Source organism: Equus quagga, chromosome 16, assembly GCF_021613505.1.
Source record: "Equus quagga isolate Etosha38 chromosome 16, UCLA_HA_Equagga_1.0, whole genome shotgun sequence".
NCBI lineage: Eukaryota > Metazoa > Chordata > Mammalia > Perissodactyla > Equidae > Equus > Equus quagga.
In genome coordinates, this window is record NC_060282.1 from 81,121,355 (window position 1) to 81,135,482 (window position 14,128).

The 14,128-nt window shown below is 42.9% G+C and overlaps 1 protein-coding gene and 1 long non-coding RNA gene across 2 annotated transcripts in view; one reads left to right on the forward strand and one right to left on the reverse strand.

Moving 5' to 3' along the window:
* The window catches only part of LOC124228227 (uncharacterized), a 64,905-nt gene that overhangs the window by 3,471 nt on the left and 47,306 nt on the right, over nucleotides 1-14,128 (forward strand). The window lies entirely within an intron of this gene.
* CNGB3 (cyclic nucleotide gated channel subunit beta 3) overlaps nucleotides 4,787-14,128 on the reverse strand; it is a 128,580-nt gene continuing 119,238 nt past the window's right edge. The window contains exons 16-18 of the mRNA XM_046642578.1: nucleotides 7,604-7,750; nucleotides 7,232-7,406; nucleotides 4,787-5,047 (exon numbers count right to left, since the gene is read on the reverse strand). Coding sequence (XP_046498534.1) covers nucleotides 4,787-5,047; nucleotides 7,232-7,406; nucleotides 7,604-7,750 — 583 coding nt within the window. The remainder of the gene's footprint in view (nucleotides 5,048-7,231; nucleotides 7,407-7,603; nucleotides 7,751-14,128) is intronic.

Below are 14,128 nucleotides of genomic sequence, written 5' to 3' on the forward strand. Positions count from 1 at the left end.
CACTTTTGCCTGGAAGACTTGAGTCTTCTGACAGAGAAGCAGCCGGGTGTACAACTTCAGAGAAGGGGCTTCTGGACTCAACAGTCCATATTCACCTTAACTAAGTGGTTTCCAAGGGAACAGGACCCTGAGTCTCTTGTTGGCCCAGGGCTGTTGTTCCCTTCTTTACATACACTCCTGCTTTGGTTTGAAGCTCTCCAAACATCACTTCATTTAAACTCTACCTAACCTTCTTCTTTCTCCAATATCTTATAATAATCACGTCCTTTCCTGTGTTTGGTGGGGCACCCATGATTGCTCTGGCAAACGGTCTGCCTGGTTGCAGCAAATTAACAAACTTGGCTTTGTTGGGCTACAGGTTTGTCCCTGACAGTCTTTATCAGATAGCTTTATAAAAATATACATGCATGATACCACTGAAGAGCTCATTCTTTTTTCTTACTTGAGAAAAATCCACATTAGCTTTTACAAAAGATCTATCCATGTTGTTATGTGTAAATCTAATTCATTACTTCTTCTTCCTTTTTTTTGAGGAAGATTAGCCCTGAGCTAACTGCTGCCAATCCTCCTCTTTTTGCTGAGGAAGACTGGCCCTGAGCTCACATCCGTGCCCGTCTTCCTCTACTTTATACATGGGACGCCTACCACAGCATGGCGTGCCAAGCGGTGCTATGTCCGCACCCGGGATCCGAACTGGCGAACCCCAGGCCGCCGAAGTGGAAGGTGCACACTTAACCACTGCGCCACTGGGCTGGCCCCTAATTCATTACTTCTATTGACTGGATGGAATTTCATCTTAAAGCACATTCACACTCCCACACACCATATTTTTTATCCATTCTCCTAATAGTAGACCCCAGAGTTACCTCCACTTCCCTTGTGCTACAAACAATGTGTTTCCTCTCATGCATGTCCTCATGTATTTTCTCCTGTGGACCTGCTTGAGAATTTTCTGGGATATGTATCTGAAGTACCACTGCTGGGATCTCAGGTGCACTGCCATAGTATTGCTAAGTACTGTCAGAATGGGAGCTCCAATTTACAGACTTGCCAGCACTTGATATAATTGTCTGCTTTCAAATGATTTCCAATTTGATGGGTATAAAGTGGTATTCCAGTTTTGTTCTGATTTGTATTTCTGTTACCTAACCAGGTTCGTTTTTGCCCACTGACCAGAAAGCCAAACACCGAGATGATGAGATTGCAGCAGAGAGAGGGTTTACTCACAAAGCAGCCAAGTGAGGAAGCGAGAGCGTGAGTCTCAAATTCGCTTCCCTGAAAATAAAGACTCAGGGATATTTATGGGATAGGGGGCAAGGTGGTCTGAAATGTGGAGAGAGGTGATTGGAGGTGAGGAGAGGTGAGGTCATTGATGATCTGTGCAAGCGTAGTCAGACTCCATGCCTCTTCATAGGACCCATGCTCACAAAATGGTGGCATTAGCAAGATCTGAGGGGGGAGTTTTTAGCCTCTTGATGTCTAAAGGTCACCTATTGGACATCTGCACGGGCCCCGTTGATGGGTTGGTGGTCTCAACCAGCCTGAAGTGGACAAGGGGTTCTAATTTCTGAAAAACAGCTCACATGCCCATTACCATGGTGACCCAGGCTCCAGGGAGATGCTATCTATAGGAGCCTCGTGGGAGTCAGAGAGCATATTGCCTAAGCAGCACAGTTAACAATGGGTGGGTTAAACAGCTGAAAGCTATAATCAGTCATTGCAGAAAGGAAAAACCTTTACTACCTAGATACTTAATCGTCAATGGCTAACTCTCTGCCGGTTTCATTTCTTTGAATACAAGTGAAGCCAAGCATATTTTCTACGTTGATTGCCTATATATTTTGCTGCCATGAATTGCCTATTAATATTATTTTTCTCTTTAAGAAACTTGGCTTGGGGCCTGCCCAGTGGCATGGTGGTTAAGTTTGCATACTCTTCCTTGGAGGCCCAGGTTTGTGGGTTCGGATCCCAGGTGTGGACCTACACATCGCTCATCAAGCCATGCTGTGGCAGGCGTCCCACATATAAAGTAGAGGAAGATGGGCACGGATGTTAGCTCAGGGCCAGTCTTCCTTAGCAAAAAGAGGAGGATTGGCAACAGATGTTAGCTCAGGGCTAATCTTCCTCACAAAAAAGAAAAATTAAAAGACTGGGCTTTCTGTTGTTAAACAAATAAAGCATAAGAGCTAGTCTTCGCCTACTTATAATTTATAATTAGGCAGAAATTAGGGAACAATGGAGTACTGTACTGTGTGGTACTTCCTGAAAGTATGAAAGATAATCCTCTGAGATGAAAACTGTCATGGGCTGATGTTTTTAGAGGCAGCTGGGAGAGATTTGAAAGTATTGGAAAGATGTAAGTGGTGGAGGAGAGACAATGTCCCTTACTGTGGCAGGCAGCATGGACAAATGCCAGAAGAAGAAAGGTAGGTGGTGGTTCTTGAAAAAGCAAGGAGACCAGCTTCACTGGAGGATGTGGTTGGGGTAGTGGTAAATGTGGGTAAATAAGATTCAATCAGGAAGAGGGACTCGTAGGTCCCTGGGCAGAGAGTGAACATGGTCAAAAGTGGTTGCTATGGTTTGAATGTTTATGTCCCCCTTAATTCATGTGTTAAAGTCCTAACCCCGAAAGATAATAGTGTTGGGAGGTGCTAGGGCCGTGAGGACAGAGCTCTCATAAATGGGATTGGTGCCTTTGTGAAAGAGTCTCCGGAGGGCTCCCTTGCCCCTTCCACCATGCGAGGACGCAGTGATAGCCTGCTGTAAACCAGGAGAGGGTGCTCACTTGACCGTGGTGGCGCCGCGATGCTGGAATCCCAGCTTCCAGAACTATGAGAAATAAATCCCCATTGTTTATAAGCTCCTCAGCCTGTGCTATTTGGTTATAGCAGCCTGAATGGACGAGGACAGTGGTGTTTTAGAAAGATCTGATTTTTTCCACGGCAAAGGGACTGAGAAGGTAGACCTGTGATTAGAACAGATTGTAGGTAAAAAGTGAATGTTTATTTGAGTTGAACAGAAAATATGTACTGAGGTGTTAGTTAGCATTGGAACTGAAAAAGAAAGGATAATTAGAAAGATTTAAGAAGGACACTATAAAAGCAATGGAAGAGTTAGTGATTGTTCTTAGCTTTTAGTCTGAGGGATTGGAAAAATAAAGATGATTTCATCTGAAATAGGATAGTTTGGGAGAGGAAATAAGCGACAGAGGAAAAGCATAAATTGCAATGGTGTTATATTTTAATTTCTTTACAGGGTATAAGGGGAGAGCATATTCTTCACAAATTCAGGATTTTTTCCTTTTTTTTTTTTATCAGACTCTTTTCAGGCCCTATTTCCACCTTTTCTTTCTGGTTTTTCTAATCACTCTTTCTACACACAAACTCCCATTTATCAATTAAGCACTATTTAACAATTTCTCTCCATTCCTTTAAATCCTGAAAAGCACTAGCCCACCTTTGGTAAAACTTGCCATGTTTTCATGATAGTTGAACACTAGATTAAAAAACGATGACTTTACCAAATGATACATTTTATTATAGCAATCGATTTACGCCCGGTTTGCTGAATGCATCTGTGTTGTAGGCTTTTTGGCTAATAGAATTTGTTAAAAACCCTCTCAGCAAAGGGCTGTGACGATGACCATCTTCTGGGACTTGGAAATAGGCTTCTGATACAGACCTTAATGTGTTATATACTAACGGCACTTATTAGAATGGGATTCCACACGTACCATCGCTTCCGACATCAGCCTGGCTTTTTCAGCCCCCTCACAGCGTGAGACTTTGGTAATTATGCTAATGTTCGCTGATTCATGAGGACAAGTTCCTAAAGTGCACTTAATTAACTTGGAGATTTTGTAAACAGCCGTACACGGAGGTTCTGCAAATTGTAGGGATATGTCAGTCTGACATGTGTACAGTCTGCCTCCTAACCTCATCACTTTTTACTAAAGCTGAAAACAACGAGAAGCTCAGATCTGGTACCTTTTGAAGCAAATGCTCGGGGATGATCTTATTCCCCCTGTCGTCATCTGTTGAGCCCCGTGACTAGGTAGATTGTTGCCTTTTACATCAGTATGAGGTAAAATATTAAAGTTTGTTTCTTTAGCAAAGGGTACAATTTTTCCAACAGTTTCTGCATTGTGATTTTGCCCATGGGTTTCTTGGTCCTGCTGACCAGCATTCCTCTCCAGGGGACGCTTCTGTGTCAGATTTCACATCCATTTTCTCTGCTGCCTTTTAGTCCCAGCTGCTGGGTTGATTTGATATTTGAATTACTCATCACCCTCCTTTGACTGCAAATCACCTGACTTTTGACATTTTATTAAAATCTCATACTCCCCTACAAGTAAGAGAGACTATTCGTACACACAGAACATTTAACCAAGACTAACAGTGCCATCCAAGCCTTTAACAGACACAAAGATTTAAGAGAAAAGGTTAGGGATTTACTTCAGAGCCAAGACCAAGCTAATCAAAATGGAAGGAAGAAACATCGTCAAGAAAGAAGAGAAGAAAAAAAAAACCCTACAACATAAAGTAAGGAGAAACACCAACTGCACAAAGCTAATGACAACAGAGAATAGGGACGGTTTTTTAATAATCTTCTTATTACCACTGCTTAAGATCACACCCTCAGAGAAGTCCTAGAAACTAAGCCAGGGATTTGCCTGTGGTTTCTCAACGGTCCTGGCAAGGTCCTTTCCTCTCATTAATTTAAGCTGCAATCTTGGGTACAGTGTCTTTGGGAACTAGCTGGAATACACCTGAAGATAATCACGCGTTTATTGCTTAGCCTTTTCTTTGACTTCAATCGTCAGGACCTCTTCCCCGGCCTCGGCAGAAGCAGTCATGCTGATGATGAGTGACTGACGGCTAGTTTCACTGGGTAAGGCTGCCCTGCTAGTCGACCGGGGCGCTTCCTCTGCTGAGGCAGAACTTGCTCTGCGTTTAGACCCATCCAGTGTTTTCTCTGCTGACTCTCTTCCTTTATCTTCATGTTCTTTTTCTTTATCCTCTCCTCCTTCAGAGTTTTCACTTTTTTTCTGAAAGAAGCAGTTACAAAGAATTGGCACTGGAATCATCATCAAGGACATTGGACTCTTTTGATTAACGTACAATGGCTAAGGACCACCACCGTGCCAGACCATCCAAATTAAGCTGATATGGGAATCATGTCTGCATGACTGCATCCGACGATCATTGAACTAAGTTTTCTGACGCTCTGCAGAATGGGGCTGAGCTGCCACACCTGACTGATGGCTTTAGTCTAGCAGCAGTTTGTCCCTGCCAAGGAATTCTCTTCCTACTGGTCCTTGTGCTCTCCAAATAATTAGACTTAGTGCTCAGGACTCTTTGCTTTTGCTTTTTAAATATTTACTTATTTTATGAAGATGAAATTTTAAATATTTATTTTTTAATAAAAAAGCATTAACCAAATGCCGTAAAAATACTATAAAAAGTATAGTTTTCCTCTTGTATAAGCTTGTGGGAGAACCTCAGAGAGAAACCCATCTCTCTTTCCTTGTATAGTCTTCTCCATTCATCCCACGGGTGCCTCAGTTTTAGGACCTTTTGTGTTTAGTATCATCTACAGAAATTTCATAGTAGAAAACATACCACACTCTTTGCTGCTGATGCCTGGTATCCATTTGAGAGAGGCCTATACAAGGGATGAGTGTGCACGTAGGAAGTCGAGAACCTCATTTAACACGTTGACTCGCATATTTCTCTACCCCATCCATCTTTTACACAAATTGCTATTACTACACTGATGCAAATGAGGCATTTGGTTTACACTGAATCCCTAAATTTCACCACAGGGTCGTGTGTGTGGAGAAGGAAGAGGCAAGTTTTAGTCTCTTGCGTGTGACTGACTTTGTAATATTTGCTCTACCGATCTTCTGGAAGACCCACAGCTGCCCAATTCTCACCGTTTCAGAGACAACATTCAGAAAACGGGAAGCCCTGTTTTGTTTCTCAGTATCTGCCCTCATAGGCTTACTATGAGAATCAAACAAATGTGAAAAAAAAGAGAGAAAAACAATGCCATTTGAGTTTCTTGACATGTCTAGATTGGGAGGCTGCTCAGTGTAGGCCTGGAAGTCTGGAGAGCTGAGGAATAGTTTCTGCTCTGTCACTGACTGTGATCTTAGCCAGATAGATTGAGCTGGATCTCCCTTTCTTCATCTATAACACGAAGGGCTTGAACGAAACCTACGAGGTCATTTCTGGCTTTAAACATTTGTGATATATAATTGATTATTTGTGAAAATGTTCACTGGCTCGTTGTTAAAATGTGTTATATATTTAGAGGCATATATATATGTTTATACACATACATTTGATTCTCATTATTCATGGCAGTTTTGTTCTATAAAGCTGCCACGAGCACTGAATTAGCAAATCCTGAACCATTGCTCCTGGGAATAATGCAGGATTAGGTTCCACCGAGCCTCTGGCCACAACATTTTTGTCATCTGATCAATGCACAACCTTGTTTTCTGTGTATTTCTGTTTACAGACACTTATTTAATATACATTGTTGACTCGCTACGTGGAACTCTCGGCCACCAGCGCTATAACTCACGCATGAACGAAGCTCATCTAAGGCGTGTGTTTTCTCTGTGAGGCACGTCAGAGCACCTTGGTGCTCAGGGACACTAGACAGCACTTCAGCACCGTGCTTAGGGGCCATTTGCAACAGCAGATAAAAAAAGAAGCACAAAAATGCAAAAAATATAGCAGTTAAATAGACCACGAAATGTCATTTGTTTACAATGTGAGACTGAAATCAGAAGGCAGAGCAGCTCCTGGCCCAGCCTGAGCTGGGAACGTAAGCATCGAGCCAGTAAAATTTTTCGCTGCTCTGCACATGTATGTCTGCAGATGACCACAAAAGCACCCGGAGTATTGATTTTGAGGTTACACATAGATTTTAGTGAGTAGGCAGATTTGCAAATGTAGAATCCACAAATAATGAGGGTCAACTGTATTTATATATACATGTATATTAAAATCATCTATGATAAACCCATGAGATTAAACGTGATATATGGGGAGACCGTTTCAATAATAATAAGTGTTACACATAAAGCAGTAATTATTTGCATCCGATGAATCCATATCATCCCAGTGTCTGAAACGGGATGGAGGTGGGAGCCGGTCTGGGTACACTGAGTCTGGCGGTCTCTCTGATAAGCTCTCCACTCCCCCTGCCAGGCACTTACCTGAACAGTTTGTTCTCTCTTCAGTTTGAGCAGTCTTGAGAGATCTGGCTTTTCCGAGCCCCCCAGGAGAGCTTTAAACATTTTGGGGGTCTCTTGCTTTGGAGGGAAGAGAAGGGCAAGTCCTTTTCTTGGAGGGGTGGCCTCTGCGGCCGGACCCTTTTTCTTGAGAAGCACTCTGTGGACAGGAGAGAAAGGCTATTTTAGATGACATGGTGAGAGTTCTGGAAAAACCTCCAAATCTGTGAAGTTTTCAACGCAGAACTGCATAGACAGTTGTTGAGAAAGCTGTTCACCGCCATCAAAATACAGTCCTCCTCTTAGATTTTAGGAGGCAAAACCAGCTCCTTTCTAATAGGGTTCTAGAGGCTGTACCTGGCTTTCTTCATGAGCAGCTTCTCAGAGTCTGGATAATGCACCAGAATCTTTTGCAGGGTCTTTTTGTCCAGAGTTAAAAGATTGGCAAACCCATGGGCCACCACGTTGGCAGTTCGACGGTTCCCTCCTCTTGCTGCCAGAAGGCTGTAAGAGAGAAAAGTGAATCTTTGCCGGCAGGCTCGCTCTCCCTCCACCAAAATCTTTAAAGAACAGAAATCAAATATTATAACCACTGACACTGCCTCAGGGATCATTTCCTGCAGGTGGGAGAGTCAAGTTGTGGTGGCCAGACAAGTGGCAACAGTTTCCAACGTGTTTTGTCTCTCTCCTCTCAGATTGAGGACTTGTAGCCATCAGTGCCCATGAGTCTTCATCCCAGATTCCGGGAGCTCAGAAAACCTCTGTGCACTGGGGATCTCCCCTGCTCCCCTGGATTCCCTTTGCATCCTCCCCATCCTCTTTGCTCCTCAGGAAGCTGACCTCTGTGTGCTTGCCCTCTCGCATTCCTTTGGGTTCAGCCAATGGGAAGTACCAGTAGGAAGTCAGAGCAGGAGGAGAGTGGGGTTGGAGCATTTATTCCCTTGTCCTTGCCCTGCCGGGCCCGAGGTGAGCAGCAGCTGCAGCTCTCTACCTACATCCACAGCTCCTAATGTGGGGCCATCTCTTAGAAGCACAACTCCCATAGCTCTTTCTGGGTTCTGGTAACGTCCCCTCCCCTTGTTCCCTTCAGGGCTTGCTCTGGGAACAGCTCCCTTGCTGCTGCTAGCTTCAGGATGCATCGCCATCCCTTGTTGGGTACTCTGAGATTTTTCTTCACTTTGTCAATAATTACTCTATTAAACTCTTCTTAGTTACGTTGCTTGAGTGTACCTTCTGTTTTCTGCTTGGGCTCTGACTGATACAGCTTTGAAATCAAATCTTTTTTTTTTTTTTTTTTTTTTGCTTGAGAAGATTGTCCTTGAGCTATTCCTCTATTTTGTGTGTGGGACGCCACCACAGCATGGCTCAACAAGCAGTAAGTATGTCCGCCCCTGGGATCCAAACCTGTGAACCCTGGGCCGCTGAAGTGGAGTGCTTGAGCTTAACTGCTACACCACGGGGCTGGCCCCTGAAATCAAATCTTAATGATGCCCTGTTTACGTCTGGTAAATTCAATCTCTTCTTCTACTTAACTCCCAAATCATCTTGTTTCTCACTATCGTAAACTGCTCTGTAGTATAGTCATTCACATGCAACTTCCCACACAGAATGTCGTTGACTTTCTGGGCTTTATATCTCTCAGACATGTAGTTGGGCATTTTGCATTTGGGAAGTGACCAACGAATAGTTGGAAAATAAATGAACACACAAACGAATAAAACAAATGGATAAAAATGCTATCATTCAGCAATAATCTGGAAAATCAGGGTTGGTCTTTAAAACCGAGACAATAAAAATCACATTTCAAATGTTTAAAAAAACGCTACAGGTTCTGTCTTGGAAAGATAACACAATAGGTAGAATCTCTTGGAGTGAACCAGTTAGAAATGGAGGAAAAGGCTCATATTAATAAAAACACAGTCTCTAGGGGTGAAAAGGAAAGAGAAAACACCCTGGCAGTAGGAGTGTTCACATTTTCACAATGCTACCTTGGGGGCAATGAGATTGAGAAGCTGCCTGGGTCCTAGGCCTGAAGATTTATACCAGACAATGTGCACTTTTTACGGCTGTTGTTGGGAAAGGGAACATTCCGACTGGCTGTTAACTGTAAAAAACTAACACAGGGTTTCAGCTCTGTCATGTAAAGAGCTTGGAGGTTGTCACTCCTGAACTTACAACAAGAAAAAGCTGGACAAACTGAAAATGGACGACCTTTCTTGAGCCCCTCAGAGGACTGAGGTGTCAAGGGAAACCCCATGCAAATCTGGAGAGAGAGGTGAATCCAGACAGCCACGGCCAGACCTGCCGTCCCTGGAACAGGAGCCTGGGAGCCATGACTCGTAGGAACACTTAAATGGTAGTGTTGACAAATTGCTGCAGGCTGAGAGAGGGCCATCAGGGAAGCGAGAAACTCCTGGGGGCCACAATTATGGGGACACTGATACTTTTATGGGTTTTACCTTGAAAATCCCCACCAGGTTCTCATGGTTAAGAGCCAAGACAGATCTGCTTTTGGCTCCCACAGTGGGAGGGGATGATTAATTATTGTGAAATACACTCAGAGCTTATTTGTTCTCCCTAACAAAGCCCTCCTATCCAGGGAAAAGGACTACCAGTGCCTTATCTCCCACCCCAGGCCCCTCTAGCCTTCCTGTCCTACCTAAGGGGGATGAGAAGCCAGGAAACACTTGTGGAGGTCACATCCCAGGGACACAGATCCACTAAGAGACTGACATTTAATCATAAGATTATACATCTCCCCTATACCTTGCCACCATACCAAGGGGCTCCAGGACAATGAGAGTGGATCATAGCTGCAAGATGCAGACTTGCAGGAGGAGGAGTACTGAGGGAAGGCCAAGGTCAACAGGGAGAACAGGGCACCAGAGAAATTCGAAAGCTCTAGACCTACAGCTGCAGCAAACATTAACTACGGCCCAGCTCCTTAGTCAGATTAACATAAAGCCTCAAGCTGAAGACCTGTTTACCACAGTTGCTACTACCCATTACATCATGCACAGATTTCAACAGAAAGTTACAAAGCATGCTGAAAGGCAAGAAAAATACAGTTTGAAGAGACAAAGAAAGCATTAGAACCAGACTGAGAGCTGACACAGATGTTGGAATTACCACACAAAGAATTTAAAATAACTATGATCAATGTGTTAAGGGATCTAATGAAAAAAGAAGATATCATACAAGAAGAGATGGGTAATGTAAGTGGAGAGAGAGATATTCTAAGACACATTCAAAATAACTCGTTGGAAATCAAAAACACACTAACAGAAATGAAGAATGACTTTGACGCACACATCAGTAGACTGGACATGGCCAAGAAAAGAATAGATGAGCTTGAGCATAGGTCAACAGAAAGATCCCAGACTGAAATGCAAAGAGAAAAAAAGAATTAAAAAAAAAGAACAGAACATTGAGAACCGTGGGGCAATTTCAAAAAAATAAGCATCATATATATGATATGTGCATCAGCATACATAATCAGACACGTTGTTGTTACTATTATTTTGAACAAACTGTTAGATCAAATAAGAACAAGAAAAAGAAAAGTTTTTATTTTACTTTCACTTATTCCTTCTTAGATGCTCTTCCTTTCTTTATGTAGATCCGAGTTTCTGATCTATATTATTTTCTTTCTCTCTAAATTACTTTTTAAAATATTATTTGCAAGCTGGGTCTACTGGCAACAAATTCCCTCAATTTTTGTTTGTCTGAGAAAGTCTCTATTTCTCTTTCACCTTTGAAGGATAATTTCACAGGTGCAGAATTCTAAGTAGGTGGATTTTTTTCTCTCAATTTAAATACTCTACTTTACTCTTTTCTTACTTTCATGGTTTCTGGGAAGTAGGATGTAATTCTTATCTTTGCTCCTCTATAGAGAAGGTGTTTTTTTCCTTTGGCTTCTTTCAGGATTTTTTCTTTATCTTTGATTTTCTGTAATGTGAAAATGATATGCCGAGCTGTAGTTTTTTTGGCATTTACCCTGCTTGGTGTTCTCTGAGCTTGCTGGATCTGTGGTTTCATGTCTGACATTAATTTTGTAGAAATTCTTGGTCATTATTGTTTCAAGTGTTTCTTTTGTTCCTTTCTCTCTTTCTTCTCCTTCTGATAGTCCCATTATGCGTATATCACGCATTTGTAGTTGTCCCACAGTCCTTGGCTGTTCTGTTCTGTTTTTTTCAGTCTGTGGTCTCTTGCTTTTTGGTTGCTGAGGATTCTAGTGATGTATCCTGCAGCCCAGAGACTCTTTCCTCAGCCATGTCCAGTCTGCTAAGCCCATCAAAGGCATTCTTCATCTCTGTCACAGTGTTTTTTCTTTTAAAATTTTTACTAGGATTTCTATCTCTCTGCTTACACTGTCCATCTCTTCTTACATACTGTCTGCTTTGTCCGTTAGAGCCCTTAGCACATTAATCATAGTTGTTTTAAATTCTTGGTCTGGTAATTCCCACATCCCTGCCATGTGTGGTTCCGATGCTTGCTCCACCTCTTCAGACTATGTTTTTTAGCTTTAAGTATGCCTTGTAATTTTTTCTCGATTGCTGGATATGGTGTACTGCATAAAATGAACTGCTGTAAAGAGACCTTTAGTGATGTAGTGGTGAGGTGTGGGGAGAGGAAACATTCTGTGGTCCTGTGATGAGGTCTCAGTCCTTTAGGGAGCCTGTGCCTCTGGGCTGTGAGCTTCACCAATGTTCCTCAGTTTTTTCTCCCCCCTTAGGTGGGGCAGGATGACTAGTGTGGACTGGCGTTGGATATTTTCCTTCCCCAGGTCAGTTAGGCTCCAATTACACCCCAGCAGGTTAGGCTCTGGTTAACTAGTTTCCCCTGAGGGCAGATCTTGTTAAGAACAGAGTGTGCTGGTGTGTTTCAAAACGGTTCCTCTTCCCCTCCCCTGCCAGAAACACAAAGGGATTTTTCTCTGATATTTATTATGGGATGCAGTGGAGCTCCTGGAGGTCAATCTCACCATACTGTGCAGGCTCCTCCCATAACTGGTCCCCTGGAGGGTTTGACTCTCAGAGTCAGTTCAGTTCAGGTTCCTCGCCCAGCACTGGTCCCTGCACTGGTTCCTGCCACGAGCCTCTGCTCTGGTGGCTGCGGTTCCCTGCATTTGCCTGTCAGTCTCTTCAATTTTGGGGCAGCGGTTTGCCCTGTTTTCTCCCCTGTCTTATGGATCCAAGAAGAGTTGTTGATTTTTTGGTCTGTTCAGCTTTTTACTTATTGATAGGATGGAATGGTGGCATCTAGGCTCCTTACATGTGAAACCAAAAACTGCAAAAGGTATAAAACATATGTAATTGGAATACTAGCCAGCTTACGATTCAGCACTCTCACCTCTGCGATCCGAGTTCATTTCCTAGTCAGGAAACCATACCACTCATCTGTCAGTTGTCATACTGTGGTGGCTGCGTGTTGCTGTGATGCTGAAAGCTATGTCACTGGTACTTCAAAACAGCAGGGTCACCCATGGGGGACAGGTTTCAGCAGAGCTTCCAGACTAAGACAGTCTAGGAAGAAGGACCTGGCCACCTACTTACAAAAAGTTAGCCATGAAAACTCTATGAAAAGCAGAAAAGCATGTCTAATTTAGCACTGAAAGGTGAGAGATGGCACAAAAAGACTGTGCAGGGTTCCACTCTGCTGTACACAGGGTCTCTAGGCGTCGGAATTGGCTTGATGAAACTAACGACAACAACAGCTGGAATACGAGAAGAAGAGAAATGAGAAAATTGAGGAGAAGGAGGACTTGAAGTATAATGGCCAAGAACTTTCCAAAATTAATAACACCAAACCACAGAGCCTGGAAGCTCAGAGAATACCTAGCAGAATACCAAAAATACTATTCCTGGGCATATCATACTCAAAGAGAAACAAAGACAAAGAGAAAATGTTGAAAGGAACCAGAGGGTGGGGAAACACCTTATCTACAGAGGAACAAGGGTGAGATTCATAGCAGCCTCTCCATCAGAAACCATGCCAGTGAGCGTGACATATAAAGTGTTGAAAGAAACAAAATCACAACGTAGAATTCTGCGTCCAGTGAAATTGCCTTTCAAAAGTGAAGGAGAGATAAAGACTTTATCAGAAAAATAACAACTGAGGGACTTCGTCATTAACAGCCCTACCCTGCCAGAAGCGTTGAAAGAAGTTCTTCAGGAAGAAGGAAAATTATGTAAGTTAGAAACTCAAGTCTACAGAAAGAATGGAAGAACATTGGAGAAGGAGTAAATAGAAGTAAAATAAAACTAAAATCTTGGATTTTTTAAATTCTTAATTATCGAAGGGTAACTTTAATAAAGCAACAATGCGTTGGGTGATTATGGCACATGGATAGATGAAATGTGTGACATTGTGTCTTACGGGCTGACGGGGAAGAACTGGAAATACTCTGTTCTGAGGGGCCAGCACACACGTGAATTCTATAGTGTTACGTAAAGGTAGGCAGGTTAGTTTAAAACGTATATTGCAAACTCTAGGGCAACCACGAAAATCTTTTGAAAAGAAGTGTAATTGGTATGCTGAGAAAGGGGAGAAAGTGGAATCATCTAAAATGCTCCGTTAAAACCAGAGAAGGCAGAAAAAGAGGAGGAAAAAACCCTAATGTGAGGCCACCTTAAGGCATCAACAAGGCCTCTCACCAGCACTTAGCATTAAATTGGGTCCAGGACCATCCAGGCCACTTAAGAACGAAATCACTCCTCCAAGACAGAAAGCACAAAGTTGGAATCCATAAATATTGACCACGTTAATGCCTGCTTATTTCGCTCAATGATTTCACGTTTTAAATTTCTTGCTCCATGACAAAACTCACTTACTTTTTAGTTCTTTCCTGAGGTTCTCCCCAGGATAAGCTCAGCCTTCACC